Consider the following 18,647-nt stretch of genomic DNA (forward strand, 5'->3'; position numbering starts at 1 on the left):
TTATTTTGTATAATTATATTATGTTATATAATTTTATTATAAATAATCACAAAATTATAGAAAAACGTAAATAAAAAATTAAAATAAAAAAATAAAAGGAATAAAAAAAAAAATTTCTTCGTTTAAAGTTCGAAGGACTTCGAAAATAAAATTAGATTTTTTGGATTGGTTAAGCTGAAACTTACGTAACAATAAATATCTTTAAAAATTAGGAAAAATGAGAATAGACTATTTTTGAAAAAGATTTTCATGTGCTGTTATGGAGTTTTTGGTAGTATCGGGTGCCAAATAAAAAAAAGAAGCGTTGTTGAAAAATCATAAGAAAATAGGGTAAAAAAAATATAGCACCAAACGGTGTAAGAAGGTGTAGCTTTACTTTGGAGGTGTAGCTGTCTTTTAGACTCAAAATATAGTTAATATTAAAACTTTCATGGACGAAAAGCGTCGTCAAATATAGCTTATTTGCTAATTGCTTATTAGCTAATTTAGCTAATTGCTAATTTACGGTTCAACATGGCAACACTGACAAAAATATGGTAATGCCCTAAAAACTTCCGAATTTTTAGTCGTGTTGTTCTTTAAACCTAATTTGAAGCTTGACTTGCTGTTTTAAAGCCCTTTTTTGTACTTGAAAGCCGTATTTTCAAATGCAAGCCCTTAACATATTCCATTGCATGGTCATTAAAATATATTTCTGGAAGAGGCAACTGCCTTTCCCAGACGTCAGTTCACCACCATACCCCTCAAGCCCCAGTTTGCCCCCCAGCTGAAATTTACTTTCTCCAAAAATCTTGTCAAAACTAAGATTAGCTTACATAACTCAAGTGTCCACAGAAACGGGTCAGTTTTCTTAGTATATCTTTACCTTTATGGTACTATATAGCTCATTTTCGGGTTTTCGCTGTGGCTTCAGTTTTCTGTTTACAATTGGCTCCAACTGTGCCCCCCCCCCTTTCCGAGGATTTTGACGAAACTACGCCCCTGAAGCTCTATAAAGCCATGATAAACAGTGGTTATGCAGGCATATTCATTAAGATTTGGCTTAAGCAAATTTTAAGATGACACTGGGTAGAAATAATAATGAAACAATCAAAAATGGAACCAAAAACACGGAAAACTTTCGACCATTAAGCAAATTTTCCAACAAATTTGTGGATAAATTCTATATTCAGCTTGTTATTTTATCATTAAACAATATATATATATATATATATATATATATATATATATATATATATATATATATATATATATATATATATATATATATATATATATATATATATATATATATATATATATATATATATATATATATATATATATAACATTTATATTATAATTTATTACAATTTACAATAAATACATGTTAATAAAATAAATTTAATAAGTATTTTGGAACATATCGATAAACTATAAATTTCAGAATCATTATAAATCCTATCATCAAAAATACTTTTTGGATACAAACCAAGATTTAAAAAGCTATTTTCTTTGTTACAGATGGCGACGGCCCCCCGAAACGGCCTAGAACCACTATTACAGCTAAACAACTGGATACACTAAAATCAGCCTACAACGCAAGCCCTAAGCCTGCGCGGCACATCAGGGAACAGTTGTCACAAGATACAGGTTTAGACATGCGAGTTGTTCAAGTATGGTTTCAAAACAGGTACGAATTATCAAAATTATGTGTATTTTTGAATGGAAAACGGCGCTTTGCCGTGGCTTAACCTCTTTTTTTAACTTAAAAGGGTACTATATATTGTGATATGCATTCAAATGATCTCTCTCTCTCAAAATTCTACGATCACTGAATGGTATTTATGGTATCGATCACCCCTGGGAGGCAAAAAAAAAAAACGGAAAGAAAGAGACATCAGTGCTACTCAAGCAAAAAGGTTATTTTCCTCGTTGCTCCAGGCGGGGACTGTAATTCTACAATTAATGGTTTTCGTCAATGTCTATTTCAGTGGTGTAATTTTTTTTTATTTGAAGTGATATTTGAGGGAAATTTGGCTCTTTTTTCAAAATTCTCATTTTTGGTAACTATTTGGAGGGAGATTCTGAGGCAGAGCAGGGATTTGATTCATTTTTCGTCATGGTTGAAATAACAAAAGCAGATTTTATCGAATCTTTGGCAATGCCTCAAAATATAAATGATATGGATTTATATCCACATTTTTACAAAAAACATTTTAAAAAAACCGAAACCATTAAAATGAAAACATTTTCTACGCCCTGGGCCTGTCTTAGGTTTATTTATGCCCAAAAACTGCAACTATCTATTTTTTTGCGTTTTGATTCTTTCTTAATTATAAGGTTGTTTATTCCAGTACCATAGTTTTGTCAGCGTTGCCACACTGAATCGGAAAAATAAGCAATCAAAATTAATTAGTTGAGTTTGACAAGGCTTCTCGTCCGTAACGTTCGTCTGTAAATCAGTTTTTCAATTTGATGTATTGGTGCGATGTGTTTTGTTTGCGCTGCGATCGAGTTCCGTTTGCGTTGGGTAGTAGTCCCCCCCCCCCATCTACTCTAAAAGCTTTCATGCTTGATACATCGTATATTTTCATTTGTCTGTATCTTCTTTTATACTTTTATAAATTAAAAATGTTTACTTTCCTGTACAATTTGCATTTAAGTCCAATTGCATTTTGTATTTAATTGCATTTCATTTTGTAATTTGTATTTAAGTTCATCACAGTCATTTCAATGACAATTTTTGTTTTAATTATGAACTAGTTGTGTCAAAGAATTGAAGCCCTTTTCTTCCCCCCCCCCCCTACCATGTACTCTCAACCCTCATAGGTTCTTCTTCAGAGTGAAAGTGTTGTTTATTTTATTTAATTATTTATTAAATTATTAAATTATTTATTTAATTATTTGTGATTGTTAAAAAATAAAAGTTGAAGTTGTTGTAACTAGCTATATTTAAAAAGATTTATCTTACTTGACTGGAAATTAAAAATAAATTGGGCTTAAAATTTCCCGTACCAGTCATTTCTGCTGAATTTCTTGCTGAGAACATCACAAATTAGCCCTCCCCCATGCCTCATTTGTGTAGCTTTTATTGTGGTAATCAGGGAGTTTCTAGGGTACAGTCCCGGTCAATCATGCCCTAAGTTTTCCAATCTTTCCGTCAAAATCGTTATTATAAATAATCAAATAACAAAGTTTTGATTTCTACACGCTAATGCAGAACAAGATTAGAGCTTAGTTCTATTCTTGTGTAGCATTATGCTTAGCTCGACAGATCTGTGCTGTGCCGTCGCAAGTATGACATAGCGTTTGCGTAGCTCAGTGTGAAAAGGCAATGCACCAATGTGAAAGGGGTTTCAATTTGTTGATTCTCAAAGACAAGTCCACCATCAAAAGAAGGTGCTTTTTGGTGTCATATGTAATAGCTTTCTTAAGATAAAGGGGTGGGGTTGGATTGAGTTGTATTTGGATGGTGGCTGTTACTCTGGGGTGAGAGAAGGTGATTGTCATTTTTTTTTTCTTTTTGTATTATTATTTTAATCAGTTTAGGATGCTTCTAGGAATATTTGTGTAGTCTTTTTTTTAATTAATTTAGGATTTCTATAGGAATGTTTATGTATTTAAAAACTAAGCGTTAGCAAAATTCAATTTTTTCCCTAGCGTAGTGATTTATATCTATAATAGTTTATATTTTGTTTACTACGTAAATAAAATTCAAAGTAAAAAAAAGATCTCTTACCTAAGTTTTGTTGGTTTTCTGTTTTTTTTTGTCCCCGCTTTTACCAAAACTGCATAGCGGGTCTGCACATGCAGTCTTTTCCATTGAAAACTTAATTCCTTTTGTTTTTGCTTTTTTGGATATATATATATATGGTTTTGTAAGTTTCCCCTTAGTTAGTCTATAGAATCAGATTTCAGTGTTACTATCCTATGTATATTAGTGATTTTGCAAAATAAAATTGGATAACTGTTGGTTGACTTTTCAAACAGTTCGTGGCAACAAATTGTAAGTAAGGAGCGACCCGGCTCAATAGTAACCAAAACTCAAAAAACGGAATTTTGATACCAGTAGATACATCGAAAGAATCGGATTTTTATACTGATTTCAAATATATAAGTTTCATCAAGTTTAGTCTTACCCATGAAAAGTTACAGGCCTGAAAAAATCAGCCTTATTTTCGAAAAAAGGAGGAACACCCTCTAAAAGTGATAGAAAGTCAAACTTAAAAAAACTTAAAAAACAAAAAACTTAAAAACGCATGAAAAATTTTTATATTCATTTTAATACTTTTTTACGAGTCGGAAAAATATTTCAGAGGGGGGGGGGTCAAACCCTCTAACCCCCCCCCCTGGATACGCCTTGTCACTGAGCAAATTTTAATGACGGAAAGACTTTAGGAACAACAGGTATATCCTTAAGTTCCTAATTATTAGATCAGAACTAAATATCCCTAAATACTATCCTTTATATCAGTCGCAAACTCTAGCTGGGCAATGCCTTTGGCATTCAAACGTGTTTTAAGGTTGACCGTTGGATAAACCATTAATTAAAGTCGTCCAAATTTCATTAAAAGCTTCGAATAGAATTGCATCGTTCATTCATAGTCAGATCTCGTCCGGAGGATGGGCACAGTTCTAAAATAAGGGGGATGTTTAGTAAAATATTGCTTTTAAGATGTATTACTGAAAGTCAAACCATCACATTCAGCGTATCATAAAATTCTACTGTAGAGGTTTCAAGCTCCTATCTGCAAAAATGTGGAATTGTATATTTTTTGCCAGAAGAAAGATCACGGATGCGTGTTTATTTGTTTGTTGTTTTTTTCCCAGGGGTGATCGTATTGATCCAGTAGTCCTAGAATATTGCAGGAGGGCTCATTCCAAAGAAAATTAAAAGTTCTAGTGCCCGTTTCAAGTGACCAAAAAGTGCCTTAAAGAAATGGAACAAAATTCGTACTTTAGCGCAAAGAGCGGGGTATTGACTAGGGGGAGAACCCCTCATATACGTAATAATTTCTGTTCGTTTTAAGTTTTAAGATTGCTCCTTACTTTCAGTTGGAAAAAACTTCTTTTTTTATTTAATTTCCCCTAGAGGCGAACTTGATTCTTCTCTTTTACCTTTTTTTACACTTTTATCTCGCTTTCCCATCTTTATCTAATGCTTTTCGTATGGGGTCTTTGAGTCAATTCATAATGTGCAATGTGAAAATTAAACTTCTTGTAACAAGTGTTACAACACAGATTCACCAAGTGTTCCCCCACCTGCATTTATATTCAATTTATAATTCCTCTCATTAAGTAGCTGATATACGGGTTAGGTTGCCAGCATGATAACAATTTATGTTTTTGCGTTGTCATACGGGAGGCTTATTTGCCAGCATTTGCAATCCAAATATCTTTTTACAGCACCTTATTTGGCTGAAGTACTTAGGATAGTGAAAATACTGGCGGTTCTATCCTTGGCAGTGGGGGGGGGCAGCTGCACCCTAGTTTTCTGATATCTGAAATTAATTTTCTTTTCTTTTATATTTTTAAACTCCTAAAACCATTACTAATAAAAACAGAATACTATTGTTTCAATTTGTTAAGTGGAATTTTATACAACCATATATATTTTAAGAAACTCGAAACAATCTGACATTCAATTTTTACAGCGGACATAAAATTAAAAAAAAAGACACATGGGTGAAAAGCAGCAAAAACAAGCTAAAAAAATGTGGCACCAAACAAATAAAGAGGATCAGCTTTCTTTTGATGGCTAGGAAAAAGGCACTTTTGAAAATCATTATAATCCCATCACATTGGCCCAAAGTGCCTGCCCCATTGGCTACAAGTTCGGTCGGAATAAAAAAAGTTAGCATGGGTTGGGGAAGTGTTAGAGAAAGCCAAGGGCCTGACTTGGACCTTCAGTCACACAAAATAAAGGTTTCTTTGCATAACTTCTGTCCAAACGAGATTAGACAGGTCTACCTTTCTGCTAAATCCTTGCTTGATATATCCATATCAGAAATCCTTGCACAAGGCCGTATCCAGGGGGGGAGGGGGTTACCCGGTTAGAACCTCCTCCCCCCAAAAAAAAAAGGTTTGTTTGACTCGTAAAAACGTAACAAAAATGGACATAAACAAATTTTGTACGCGTTTTTTGAGGTTTTTTATGTAACCCCACCCCCACAAAAAAAATACTGGCGGTTCTATCCTTGGCAGAGGGGGGGGCAGCTGCACCCTAGTTTTTCTGATATCTGAAATTAATTTCCTTTTCTTTTATATTTTTAAACTCCTAAAACCATTACTGGTAAAAACAGAATACTATTGTTTCAATTTGTTAAGTGGAATTTTATACAACCATATATATTTTAAGAAACTCGAAACAATCTGATATTCAAATTTTTACAGCGGACATCAAATTAAAAAAAAAGACACATGGGTGAAAAGCAGCAAAAACAAGCTAAAAAAATGTGGCACCAAACAAATAAAGAGGAACAGCTTTCTTTTGATTGCTAGGAAAAAGGCACTTTTGAAAATCATTATAATCCCATCACATTGGCTCAAAGTGCCTGCCCCATTGGCTACAAGTTCGCTCGGAATAAAAAAAAGTTAGCATGGGTTGGGGAAGTGTTAGAGAAAGCCAAGGGCCTGACTTGGACCTTCAGTCACACAAAATAAAGGTTTCTTTGCATAACTTCTGTCCAAACGAGATTAGACAGGTCTACCTTTCTGCTAAATCCTTGCTTGATATATCCATATCAGAAATCCTTGCACAAGGCCGTATCCAGGGGGGGGTTACCCGGTTAGACCCTCCTCCCCCCCCCCAAAAAAAAAATGTTTGTTTGACTCGTAAAAACGTAACAAAAATGGACATAAACAAATTTTGTACGCGTTTTTTGAGGTTTTTTATGTAACCCCACCCCCTAAAAAAATTAGTAAAAGCCCCCCCCCTCCGAACAAAAATCCTGGATGCGCTTCTGTCCTTGCAGTATTTTGGTGTAACATACCTATTTTCTCCTAAAAGGTTGGTGATAATGGGGCGGTGGTAACCTAGGATCAGCCCCGGGCTTACATTGTGTCTTCAATGACATAGATTGGAAATTATTTTGCGATAACGCATCAAACAGGGTATAATACACTTAAATTTACCAAAGTGAGGGGATATGTTTTGGAGGAATGAAAGTTTTGTGCCTCTAAGCCGGCAAGTTTTTTAGAGATTGAAAATCATTGCACGATTATTATCTTAATAATGTCCAACATAAATGTATTTTCTGTCACGGAATAGCAGTGACAGATATGGACCGACTCCATAATATAGGGCTATTTATCTGGGGCTTTGGGGGTCATTTGACGCGTTGAAGGCACGTTTTTTGTACCTTTTTGGTAAAATAACTAATTCTAAACTTGGACATATTTAGGCTATGGCTAGTGGCGTAGCCGAAAGCTCCACCTTCGAGAAACTTTTAGCGTACCTTACCACACTTGGGGTTAGTCGTCTCCCCAAAAAATTCCCCCCCCCCAGAAAATACCCCCGTTGTTGGTTGGGCTCCAATCACTTTCGACTTATAAAAAAAGGACCAGTACTGTCAATTTTTGATCGAATGACCATCCTCCGAAGTTTCTACGACTATGAAGTGGAAGAGGATGTGGAAGGGGCAGTCCCACTCTAATATGGAATAAATTTTGCTCATTCTGGGGTTAGATGTTACTCTTTATTTTCATAATAACAACATATACCAGGAATATTTCCCGGAAATCAAGAGGCATTTCATGTCAATTTCACATTTCTGATGCGTTTTTTTAGTTTCCTTGTATCAACCCCTCCCCCCTCCGTCCCCACCCGAAAAAATAAGCCCACAAACAAAAGTCCTGGATATGGCCTTAGGGATTATTCATCAATCCCTATCTCCACCCTCTCCTCGTCTCTCCCTTAGAACTAATTCCGTATTTATCTGAAGGCTCAGTGAGATTTGGGATGTTTTGTCATTAAAATGTACCCTTTGAGTTATTTCTCTCCCTCCCTAACAAGCCGAAAAATGTTTAAGGTCTAAACAAATTTCGTTGTTTTAGGTAAATTCCTTATAGTTTTACTTGTTTTACAATTCCAGACACTTGCATATATGGGCTTTAAACTGTTAGAATGGTGTTTTATAACTGTTAAAGTGCCCCCTTCCTCATCTCAACCTCACCTCATGGTCACAAAAGCTTCAGAGGGTGCTCATTACGTCAGAAGTTGAGTTTTTTTTTTTGTTTTTTTTTATGAGTCGAAAGTGATTAGAGATCAACCAGCAACGGGAGACATTTTCTGGGTTGTATATTACGTGGGAGGAGGGTATTTTTTGTGAGGGGGGATATTTTACCGAGGGTTATTTTTTGGCAGGGGACAATTTCTTCGGGGGGTATTTTGCGGAGGGCTATTTTCAAGAGGGGAGAAATCGCCGGCTCCCACCACACTTATTAGGTTAATCGGTCTAAACCAACCCCAACATAACGATAATATTAGGAAGACAATCATGCGACAGTACTGCTGATAAATTCGAAAGCTCAATCAGTCGTCCTTCGGGAACTTTGGTCTGATTTTGAAAAGGATTAATTTACTCCCACAGTCTCCTCCTTTCCAGGCAAAGGTTTTCTTTGGCTATGTCCTTGAAAGCACTATCCAACTAAAATACAAAACATAAACCCAGAAAAAATAATAGATTTAGGAAAGAGATTTTATGATCCAGGTCCAAAATCTTTTGACACCTGAAAGTTATTTCCAGTTGGAGTCTACTTTGGGATTCCAGAGTTTTTCTTCTCGGCTCCCGCTCCCGTATGTCAAATTGGTATTCAAGTTATATTGCTGCTGCGATGACAGTAAAATTAACTTTTCCCACTTTTTAATTTTGTGACATCCTTATTATATTTTCTTACTGAGTATCTTTTGACTACTCTTTAAATATCAGAATTTCCTTATGGAAAACTAAATTCAACTAAAAATATACTAAAAAAAGAATTTCAACCAAAACCTTACATCAAAACCTTTGTTATCAAAATATATCTTTGTCAAGACCAATTATCCTATTTTGTTATATTTATCCCTCTAGCGCGTCAACTTCATTCACATATCAATATAATCCTTATTTTCTTCTGATTCCAAAATTATCACTGTTATGACTTAATTGTATATATACATTGTAAATGTCAATTTCATTGTTTTGCTTTAGACACCGAGAAAAAAAAAATTCCCAGACATACGAAAAATTCCCAAAATTCTCGTAATGCATTCAAATGTAATAAAAAAAAGCCTTCTTGAAGCATCACCCCAACCTGTTCTGCTCTAACACTTGATACATCATAAGCAATTAGACATTTGAAGGAATTAATTTCCTGCAGGATAACCAAGAAATGCTGTATAATGGTAAACGTCTATGAATTTAAAAAAATAATTAAAGTATATCTTCCTAAAATGATTTAATGTTTGTTTCTGCAACATCTGTGAATTCTTATAAATGAAAGATATGTGGAACTTATCGAATTAGTTCCCGCCTTTTGTTTTCATGGTTTACCTTGACAACACAGGTGAAACTTCGTACATTGGTTCTAACGTTTAAAATTAAATAAAAAAACAAGTTTTTTAAACTGAAAGTAAGGAGCGACATTAAAACTTAAAACGAACAGAAATTATTCCGTATATGAAAGGGGCTGCCCCCCCTCAACGCCTCGCTCTTTACGCTAAAGTTTTTTATTGTTTTAAAAAATAAAGTTGTGAGACAGAGTCAAACTTTAGCGCAAAGAGCGAGGCGTTGAGGAGGGGACATCCCTTTTCATATAGGGAGTAATTTCTGTTCGTTTTAAGTTTTAATGTCGCTCCTTACTTTCAGCTTAAAAAACTTGTTTTTTTATTTAATTTCTGATCGTTTTTTAGTTAAAGCAGCTTTTATTTTGGCTCCCCGTCATTGAATAAGTAAAACAAAATTTGCATAAAAATTTTACTTTTCTTTTGCTAAATGGATGTCTCTAAATTTGGTTATGATGTAATTTACAAATTAACTTACAGAACTAACTTCTATATTCGTATATTTTTCTTCTGGCAAAAAATACAAAGTTGCAGATGTGAGCTAGAAACCTATGTAATAGGGTTTTCTGATACGCTGAATCTGACGGTGTGATTTTCATTAAAATTCTTTCACTTGTAGGGGATATTTCCCCCCTCTTTAAAAAATCGGGTAAATTTTCTCAGGCTCGTAGCCTTTGATGAGTAATACTAAACTTAATAAAATTTACATATTTAGAATCAGCATTATAAACACATTCTTGTCATACATTTATTGACATCAAAACTCCGTTTTTAAAAGTTTCGATTACTATTGAGCCGTATTACTTGTTTTTTTTATTGTTTTTTTTATTACGCATATGTTATTACGTATATGAGGGGGTTCTTCCCTGAGTGAATACCACGCTCTTCACGTTAAAAGTAAAAAAAAAAAATTATTCACAAACCCCAGAATCACAAAGGCCGTTTAACTAGAATAAATAGCTCTTTTGAAAGCACTAAAAAAAATGTAGCGTAAAGAGTGAGTTATTGACTTGGGGGATAACCCCCTCACATACGTTATAATTTCTGTTCGTTTTAAGTTCTAAAGTTCCTTCTTACTTTCAGTTGAAAAAACTTGTTTTTTTTATTTAATTTCTGATCGTTTTTTAAATAATGCTTGGAAATCCAGCACCCCCTTCATAGAAATTTCCCTTACCCCAAATAAACATCCTCTACAGAAAGATTCTCCAGATTAACCCCCTCCTCTAGCCCCCCCCCTCCAGAAAAAAATCCTTCCTGAAAATGTCTGTATACTTCCCAATAACCAATAAATAATGATGGCAAGTCCGGCGCCCCCTTGATGGCAATTTCCCTTCCCACATGAAAACTTCCTTCATGGACAGATCCTCCAACATAACCCCCGACACCCCCCCCCCCCACTACCAGAAAAAAACCTCCTGAAAACTTCTGTATACTTCCCAATAACCGATACTATATGTTATTAAATAAAAAAACAAGTTTTTTAAACTGAAAGTAAGGAGCGACATTAAAACTTAAAACGAACAGAAATTATTCCGTATGTGAAAGGGACTGTCCCCTCCTCAACGCCTCGCTCTTTACGCTAAAGTTTTTTATTGTTTTAAGAAATAAAGTTGTGAGACAGAGTCAAACTTTAGCGTAAAGAGCGAGGCGCTGAGGAGGGGACAGTCCCTTTCATATACGGAATAATTTTTGTTCGTTTTAAGTTTTAATGTCGCTCCTTACTTTCAGTTTAAAAAACCTGTTTTTTTATTTAATTTTTGAACGTTTTTGAATAAATAAAGGTTTTGATCTTGGCTCACCGTACATGAATAATTAAAACAAAATTTTCATATTAATTTACTTTTATTTAGTTAAATGGCTTTCTCGAAACTTGTTTAATTTTATTTACGAACGTTTTTATTAGTAATAAATATAGGTAACTTACGAATTAACTTACGTAACGAACTTCTATATTCATATATTTTTATTACGTTTATTAGTGGGTTCGCCCCCTAGTCAATACCTTGCTCTTTAAGCGAAAGTTCGAATTTTGTTCCAATTCTTTAAAAATGACCGCTTATTCACAAAGGCCGTTAATTAGAATAAATAGCTCTTATGAAAGTAATAAAAAATCATTGGCTTAAAGAGCGAGGCATTGACTATGGGTTGACTGCTGTTGCAGTTGAAATACTTGTTTTTTTTATATTAAATTTCTGATCTTTTTTAAATAATGCTGAGAAGTCCGGCGTCTCCTTCATAGCAATGTCCCTTACCCCATGAAAACTTCCTTCATGGAAATATCCTCCCACATAACCCCCGACCCATCCACCCCCCCCCCCACTACCAGGAAAAATCTCCCCTGAAAATGTCTGTATGTTTCCAAATAACCAATACTATATGTTAATATTGGGTAAAGTTCATAACCTTCAGCCCTCCCCCCGGGAACTTCGGGGGACTAAGTCATCCTAAAAGACATACTTATAATATTTTCGAACATGCTGAACAAAATGGCTATCTCAAAATTTTGATCAGATGACTTTGGGAAAAAAATGAGCGTGGGAGGGAGCCTAGTTGCCCTCCATTTTTTTTGGTCACTTAAAAAGGGCACTAGAACTTTTAATTTCCATTCAAGTGAGCCCTCCCACGATATTCTAGGACAACTGGGTTGATACGATCACCCCTGGGAAAAAAAAAACAAATAAATACGCACCCGTGATCTTTCTTCTGGAAAAATAAATGCAAAATTCCACATTTTTGGAGATGGGAGCTTGAAACCTCTACAGTAGTTTTCTCTGATACGCGGAATATGATGGTGTGATTTTCATTAAGGTTCTATAACTTTTAGGGGGTCTTTCCCCTTTTTTCAAAAATCAGCCAAATTTTCCCAGGCGCCTAACTTTTGATCGGTAGGATCAAACTTGATGATAGTTATATATTTGAAATCTGCATTAAAATCTGATTCTTTTGATGTATCTTTTTTTTTTTTTATCAAAATACCGTTTTCTAGAATTTCGGTTACCATTGAGCCGGGTCGCTCCTTACTTACAGTTCGTTACCACGAACTGTTTGAACATTGGGTAAAGTTCATAACTTTTAGCCCTCCCACTGGGGGCTTCGGGAGATCAAGTCATTCTAAAAGACATATTTATCATATATTCGACCATGCTGAACAAAATGGCTATCTCAAAATTTTGATCGGGTGACTTTGGGAAAAGAATAAGCGTAGGAGGGGACCTAGTTGCCCTCCATTTTTTTGGTCACTTAAAAAGGGCACTAAAACTTTTAATTTCCGTTCCAATGAGCCCTCCCACGATATTCTAGGACCACTGGGTCGATACGATCACCCCTGGGGGAAAAAAAATAAAAAAAAATAAACACGCATCCGTGATCTTTCTTCTGGCAAAAAATGCAAAATTCCACATTTTTAAAGATAGGAGCTTAAAACCTCTTCAGTAGGGTTCTCTGATATGCTAAATCTGATGCTGTCATTTTTATTAAGGTTCTATAACTTTTAGGGGGTCTTTCCCCCTTTTTTTGTAAATCAGACAAATTTTCTCAGGTGCGTAACTTTTGATGGGTAGCACTAAACTTAATGAAAGTTACATATTTAAAATCAGCATTGAAATCTGATTCTTTTGATGTATCTATTGGTATCAAAAACCCGTTTTCTAGAGTTTCGGTTACCATTGAGCCGGGTCGCTTCTTACTTACAGTTCATTACCACGAACTGTTTGATATTTTGTACTAACTAAATGAAAAATCGTAGAGAATCCTGGTTTTCAGGTACGAATAGACCTAATATGGTGGCAAAGGTGACATGCGGCCAAGGCCGTATCCAGGGGGGTTGGGGAATTGAAACCCCCGCCCCTCCCCCAGAAATGTTTGTCCGACTCGTAAAAAACGCTGCAGAAATGAATATAAACAAATTTTTTATTCGTTTTTTAAAGTGTTTTTGTAAACCCCCCCTCCCGAAAAAAAATTTTTTTGAACCCACCTCCCCGAAAATGATCCTCGGTATGGACCTGCATGTGGTAAAAAATCTTTTCATTTTAATGTCCTGCGCACTTTAAAGGCTCTAAATCTTACAGTGCTATTGAGTTTTTTTTAATAATTATATTGCAGTAGACTGATTTAATTTCTCGTATTTCTTTTTTCTTTTCTTTTTTCATTTCTTTTTTCTTTTCAATTTTCATTTCTTTTTTCTTTATTTTCTTCCTTGAAAATGGGGGTTTAAGTGACTATTATTATGGATTAGTCACAGTGATTTTTTTCGGTCAGGTTCCTTCTTTTTTTTATACCTTTTTATGTCCGTTATACGTTTTCTTTACTATTTATTAAATGGTACCTTCCTTAGCATATATTTAGTGAGTGAAATGATAGGACAAACGCATAAATTCTGTTGTGTTCCAAGTCATACCTTTTTAATTTTATTAGACCAAAAAATGCACCGACAAAGCTAATTTTTTCTTATTCCCTGTAGCTTCAATAAAATCTTCTTTTTTTCTTAGAAAAAATTATTTACGCGCTTTATGCTTTACTATAATTTCTGTATTTTCCCCTTTAGTATTTTCAAAACCTTTCACGAAAGGAGCAAAGGATTTTTCCATTTTCTAAGCTCTTAGAAGTAATTACTTTCCAAGCGAAGCAGTATTCAATTCCGCTGGGACATATTAGGGTGGCTTTCACAGTGACTTGAACACGCCCCCTTGAGTCGTTACCATGGAAACAGTTCTTTCTGTAAGATGTTCTGTACTATTCTTCCAGAAATTAATATATCGAACCATAAAAGAGTCTAGGGCTAAACTGGTAAGAAATACTCAATATTAAGGGTATGTCCTCTCCTCAACGCCTCACTCTTTACGTTAAAGTTTTTTATTGTTTTAAAAATAAAGTTGTGAGACAGAGTCAAACTTTAGCGTAAAGAGCGAGGCGTTGAGGAAGGAACAGCCTGTTTCATATATGGAATAATTTCTGTTCGTTTTAAGTTTTAATGTCGCTCCTTACTTTCAGTTTAAAGAACTTGTTTCTTTGATTTAATTTCTGAACGTTTTTGAATTAATGCAGCTTTGATTTTGGCTCACCGTATATGAATAATTTAAACGAAATTTGCATATTAATTTTACTTTTTTTTGGCTAAATAGCTTTCTCAAAATTTTGATGTAACGTAACTTACGAATTGACTTACGTAACGAACTTCTATATTCGTTTTTTTATTACGTATATTAGGGGGTTCGCCCCCTTGTCAATACCTCGCTCTTTACGCTAAAGTTCAAATTTTGAACTTTGAAGTTCAAACTTTAGCGTAAAGAGCAAGGTATTGACTAGAGGGCAAACCCAATCATATATGTAATAATTTCTGTGAGTTATAAGTTTTGATGTTGCTCCTTACTTTCAGTTGAAAAAAATTGTTTTTTTTAATTTAATTTCTGATCATTTTTTCTAAATAATGCTGGGAAATCCGACGCCCCCTTCATAGTAATGTCCCTTCCTCCATGTAAACTTCCTCCATGGAAAGATCCTCCCATGGAGGATCCCAGAAAGATCTTCCCAGATAGGAGCTTGAAATTTCTATAGTAGGGTTTCTCTGATACGCTGAAACGGATGGTGTCATTTTCATTAGAGTTTCATGACTTTTAAGGGATGTTTCTTCCTTTTTCGAAAATACTATCCTTGAAACTAAACTTGATGAAACTCCTATATTTGAAATCAGTATAAAAATCTGATTCTTTCTATGTATCTATTAGTATCAAAATTCTGTTTCTTAGAGTTTCGGTTACTATTGAGCCGGGTCGCCCCTTACAGTTCGTTACCACGAACTGTTTGATACACTAGCTATACGATGCTTGTAACAACTCCACTTATCCAAATGTACTGATTGAGAACAACATTGAATGAACTTGAAGTATATACTACTACTACTAACTTACCGGTTATCACAGCACAAGGCCATCCTAGGCTAACACAGCAAAAACCTTTTTATGGCACTTCAAAGGTCACCATTCCTTGAGGGGGAAAAATTTGTGACCGTGTTTACATATCGAAGAATTCTATCTCTTTTTATGGAATTCCTATGGCTTCCACGCAAAAAGTTTTGGACATATTTGGACCCCACTTTTAGAAGACGGTAACCCTAGATGTTTTTTTACGGCAGGTTTTCCTTAGATCTCTGACTTGCGGCTGTTATGTTCGGATTAATTAAAGACAACATGGTTTGACCCATTTTCAAGCCCAATAACACCCTGCTCCCTACTAAAAAACACTTGATCCCATTAGTCCAGGCAAAGTTTCTTTAGAGTTTCAAGCCAATCAGAAAAAAATTAGGCAGTTTTCAGGCCCGCTCCTTTGGATGTAAACTCAGGATAGCAGCAGGATTATCCTGGTACGCCAATTGGATGACCAATTGGTAACCAATAAAACAGACAACATGACAGCATCCCTCGGTGAATAAAATGGAGCAGCCATCGATTCTTTCTTTGACATTTAATTCTTATGACTGTCCACTTTGGTTCTTGGCAGGTTGTCGGGGGGGGGGGGTGAGGTGCCATTTTTGCAACCTTTTTGCAAACCGAAATTAAACAATTGCTTTCCTGACTGGATCCAAAGAAGCCTGGTTCAGGTAACTCAAGAACCGACTTAAGTTTTGTAGCTTGGCAAATCGAATTGTCATTTTATTTTTCAGCTAGCAAGTCAATCGATCAATTTAGCAAATTGGCCAAATGTTCTTCTTTCGATAAAAACCATGTTGCACATTACTATATTTAGAAATAATGTTGAATAACAATTCGAATGGTAGGCTAAGTTTATCTCTTAGCTAGGAAGTTAACCGAACATTTTACAAAATTACCATTTGTTTATCATTCGATAAATGTATGTTCCACATTATAATATTTAGAAAGAACGTTGAATGACAAATCGAATGGTATATTTATCGGTTTAGCTTACGAATTAACTGAACATTCGACAAATTTACTAAAAAAATTTACTAAACGTTTATCTAAAATGAAAAAATTACCAAATGTTTCTCATTCAACAAACTCATCCCTTGTAAAGACCAAATCCCAGTTTTATCTTTAAATCAGTGCTTATTTTAGCCACCCAAAAACACATTTTTTTTTATCGCTGTCGATGAAAAAATGAAAAATAACTAAATATTTTCCATTCTACAATCTCATTCTTGTAAAGGAAAAATTCTAATTTTGGCTTCAAATCCCTGTTTAATTTAGCGACCCAAGAACATATTTTTTTACCGCTGTCGATGATAAATTATATAAATGTTTTTACCAACTTTTATGTGAAATGAAAAATCTACCAAATGTTTTCTATTCTACAAACTCATCCCTTGTAAAGGGCAAATTCTAGTTTTATCTTTAAATTAATACTTGCTTAAGCGACAAAAACATCTTTTTTCATTGCTTTCAATTTTCAACGACCAACGTTTTCATGCGTTTAAACGAGATGATAAAAATTCCCGAATGGTTTCCATCAAACAAACTCATCCCTTATAAAGGCCAAATTCTAGTTTGATCTTTAAATCAATGCTGATTTTAGCAACTCAAAAACATCTTTTTTCATCGCTGTCAATTTCCAACGACCAACGTTTTCCAACGTTTAAACGAGATAATAAAAATTCCCGAATGGTTTCCATCAAACAAACTCAGCCCTTATAAAGGCCAAATTCTAGTTTGATCTTTAAATCAATGTTGATTTAGCAACTCAAGAACGTCTTTTTTCATCGCTTTCAATTTCCAACGACCATAGTTTTCCTCCGTTTAAACGAGATGATAAAAATTCCCGAATGGCTTCCATCAAACAAACTCATCTCTTGTAAAGGCGAAATTATAGTTTTGCCTTTAAATCAATACTTATTTTAGCGACCCAAAAACGTCTTTTTTCTTCATTGTCGATTTTCAACGATCAATGTTTTCCAACGTTTATATGAAATGATAAAAATTCCCGAATGTTTTCCATTATACGAACTCATCCCTTGTAAAGGTCAAATTCAAGTTTTATCTTTAAATCAATGCTTATTTTAGCGACCCAAAAACGTCTTTTTTCATTGCTGTCGATTTCCAACGACCAGTTAAGGGAATTGTTTAGTCCCCATAAAGTAGGGCAAGACCTAAAGGGACAAAGACATAAAACACTCTTCTACAAACTTTTCAATCTAATAACAAGTCCCTTGTTATGCACTTCAGATCCTCAGAATGGAAAGCTAGTCAGTTATAAAACTATGAATCATTTCAGAGGAAAAGAAGAAGGGCCTTAAGAAGCAGTGGCGTAATTTCATCAAATCCTATGGGGGGTGGGGGGAGTCGGGGCCAATTTTACCAAATCAAGATATGACAGTAAAAACTGAAAAATGAGCCATATAGTACCATACAGGTAAAGATATGCTAAAGAAAACTGACCCGTTTCTCTGGATGCTTGAATTATGCAGGCTTATCTTAATTTTGACAAGATTTTTAGAGAAACTATATTTCAGGAGGGGGGACTGGATTCTGTGGGCAAATTACGCCTATGTTAGGAAGCAGGGGTTATAATACCCCCACATCCTGAATAATTAAGCAGTTGCAATGGTTTCTGTTTATATTGATGCATTAATTTGTCACATTAAATGATTAAGTAAACATACCAGAAAGAATTGGTAACGGTAGAAAGGTTTGCTAAAAATTTTTTTACCGATTAGATATTTCAGCTACAGTAATACAAAGGATTTCATGTTCTAAAAAATATATTTTACACTAGAGCAAAAACACGAAAAAAACGCATGTAGAGTTTTCGACTGTTATTAACAAGTGTTGTAGATTGTTTAATGAAATTGATTAAATCAATTAAATAATTATGTTTCGATGTTATTAACTAGTGTGGTAGATTGTTTAATGAAATTAATACATTATTTTCTTAGCAATAAGGATGAAAGCATAAGATATGTTGAAATTGGTAATTTACCGGCTGTATTTCAAAGCGTATTGAAAAAAAAATTAAGACGTTTTGTGTATTTTTATAACAGTCATTACTTATACGAAGGGTATGTCTAAGCGCATTGAAGATATGGTAACTAATTTTTGAAAATCTAAAAAGCAAAAAGTTTTTAGCGACTCAGTAATCAAATAGGATGTGAAAAGACGGATTGAACTAATGG

The 18,647-nt window shown here is 34.5% G+C and overlaps 1 protein-coding gene across 1 annotated transcript in view; it reads left to right on the forward strand.

Moving 5' to 3' along the window:
• LOC148941155 (LIM/homeobox protein Lhx3-like) overlaps window positions 1-18,647 on the forward strand; it is a 78,212-nt gene that overhangs the window by 30,372 nt on the left and 29,193 nt on the right. Inside the window, exon 4 of the mRNA XM_089103817.1 lies at window positions 1,504-1,672. Coding sequence (XP_088959943.1) covers window positions 1,504-1,672 — 169 coding nt within the window. The remainder of the gene's footprint in view (window positions 1-1,503; window positions 1,673-18,647) is intronic.

The sequence above is a fragment of the Artemia sp. Qi Xiang Cuo genome, chromosome 18 (assembly GCF_049724085.1).
Source record: "Artemia sp. Qi Xiang Cuo chromosome 18, ASM4972408v1, whole genome shotgun sequence".
Taxonomy (NCBI): Eukaryota; Metazoa; Arthropoda; class Branchiopoda; order Anostraca; family Artemiidae; genus Artemia; species Artemia sp. Qi Xiang Cuo.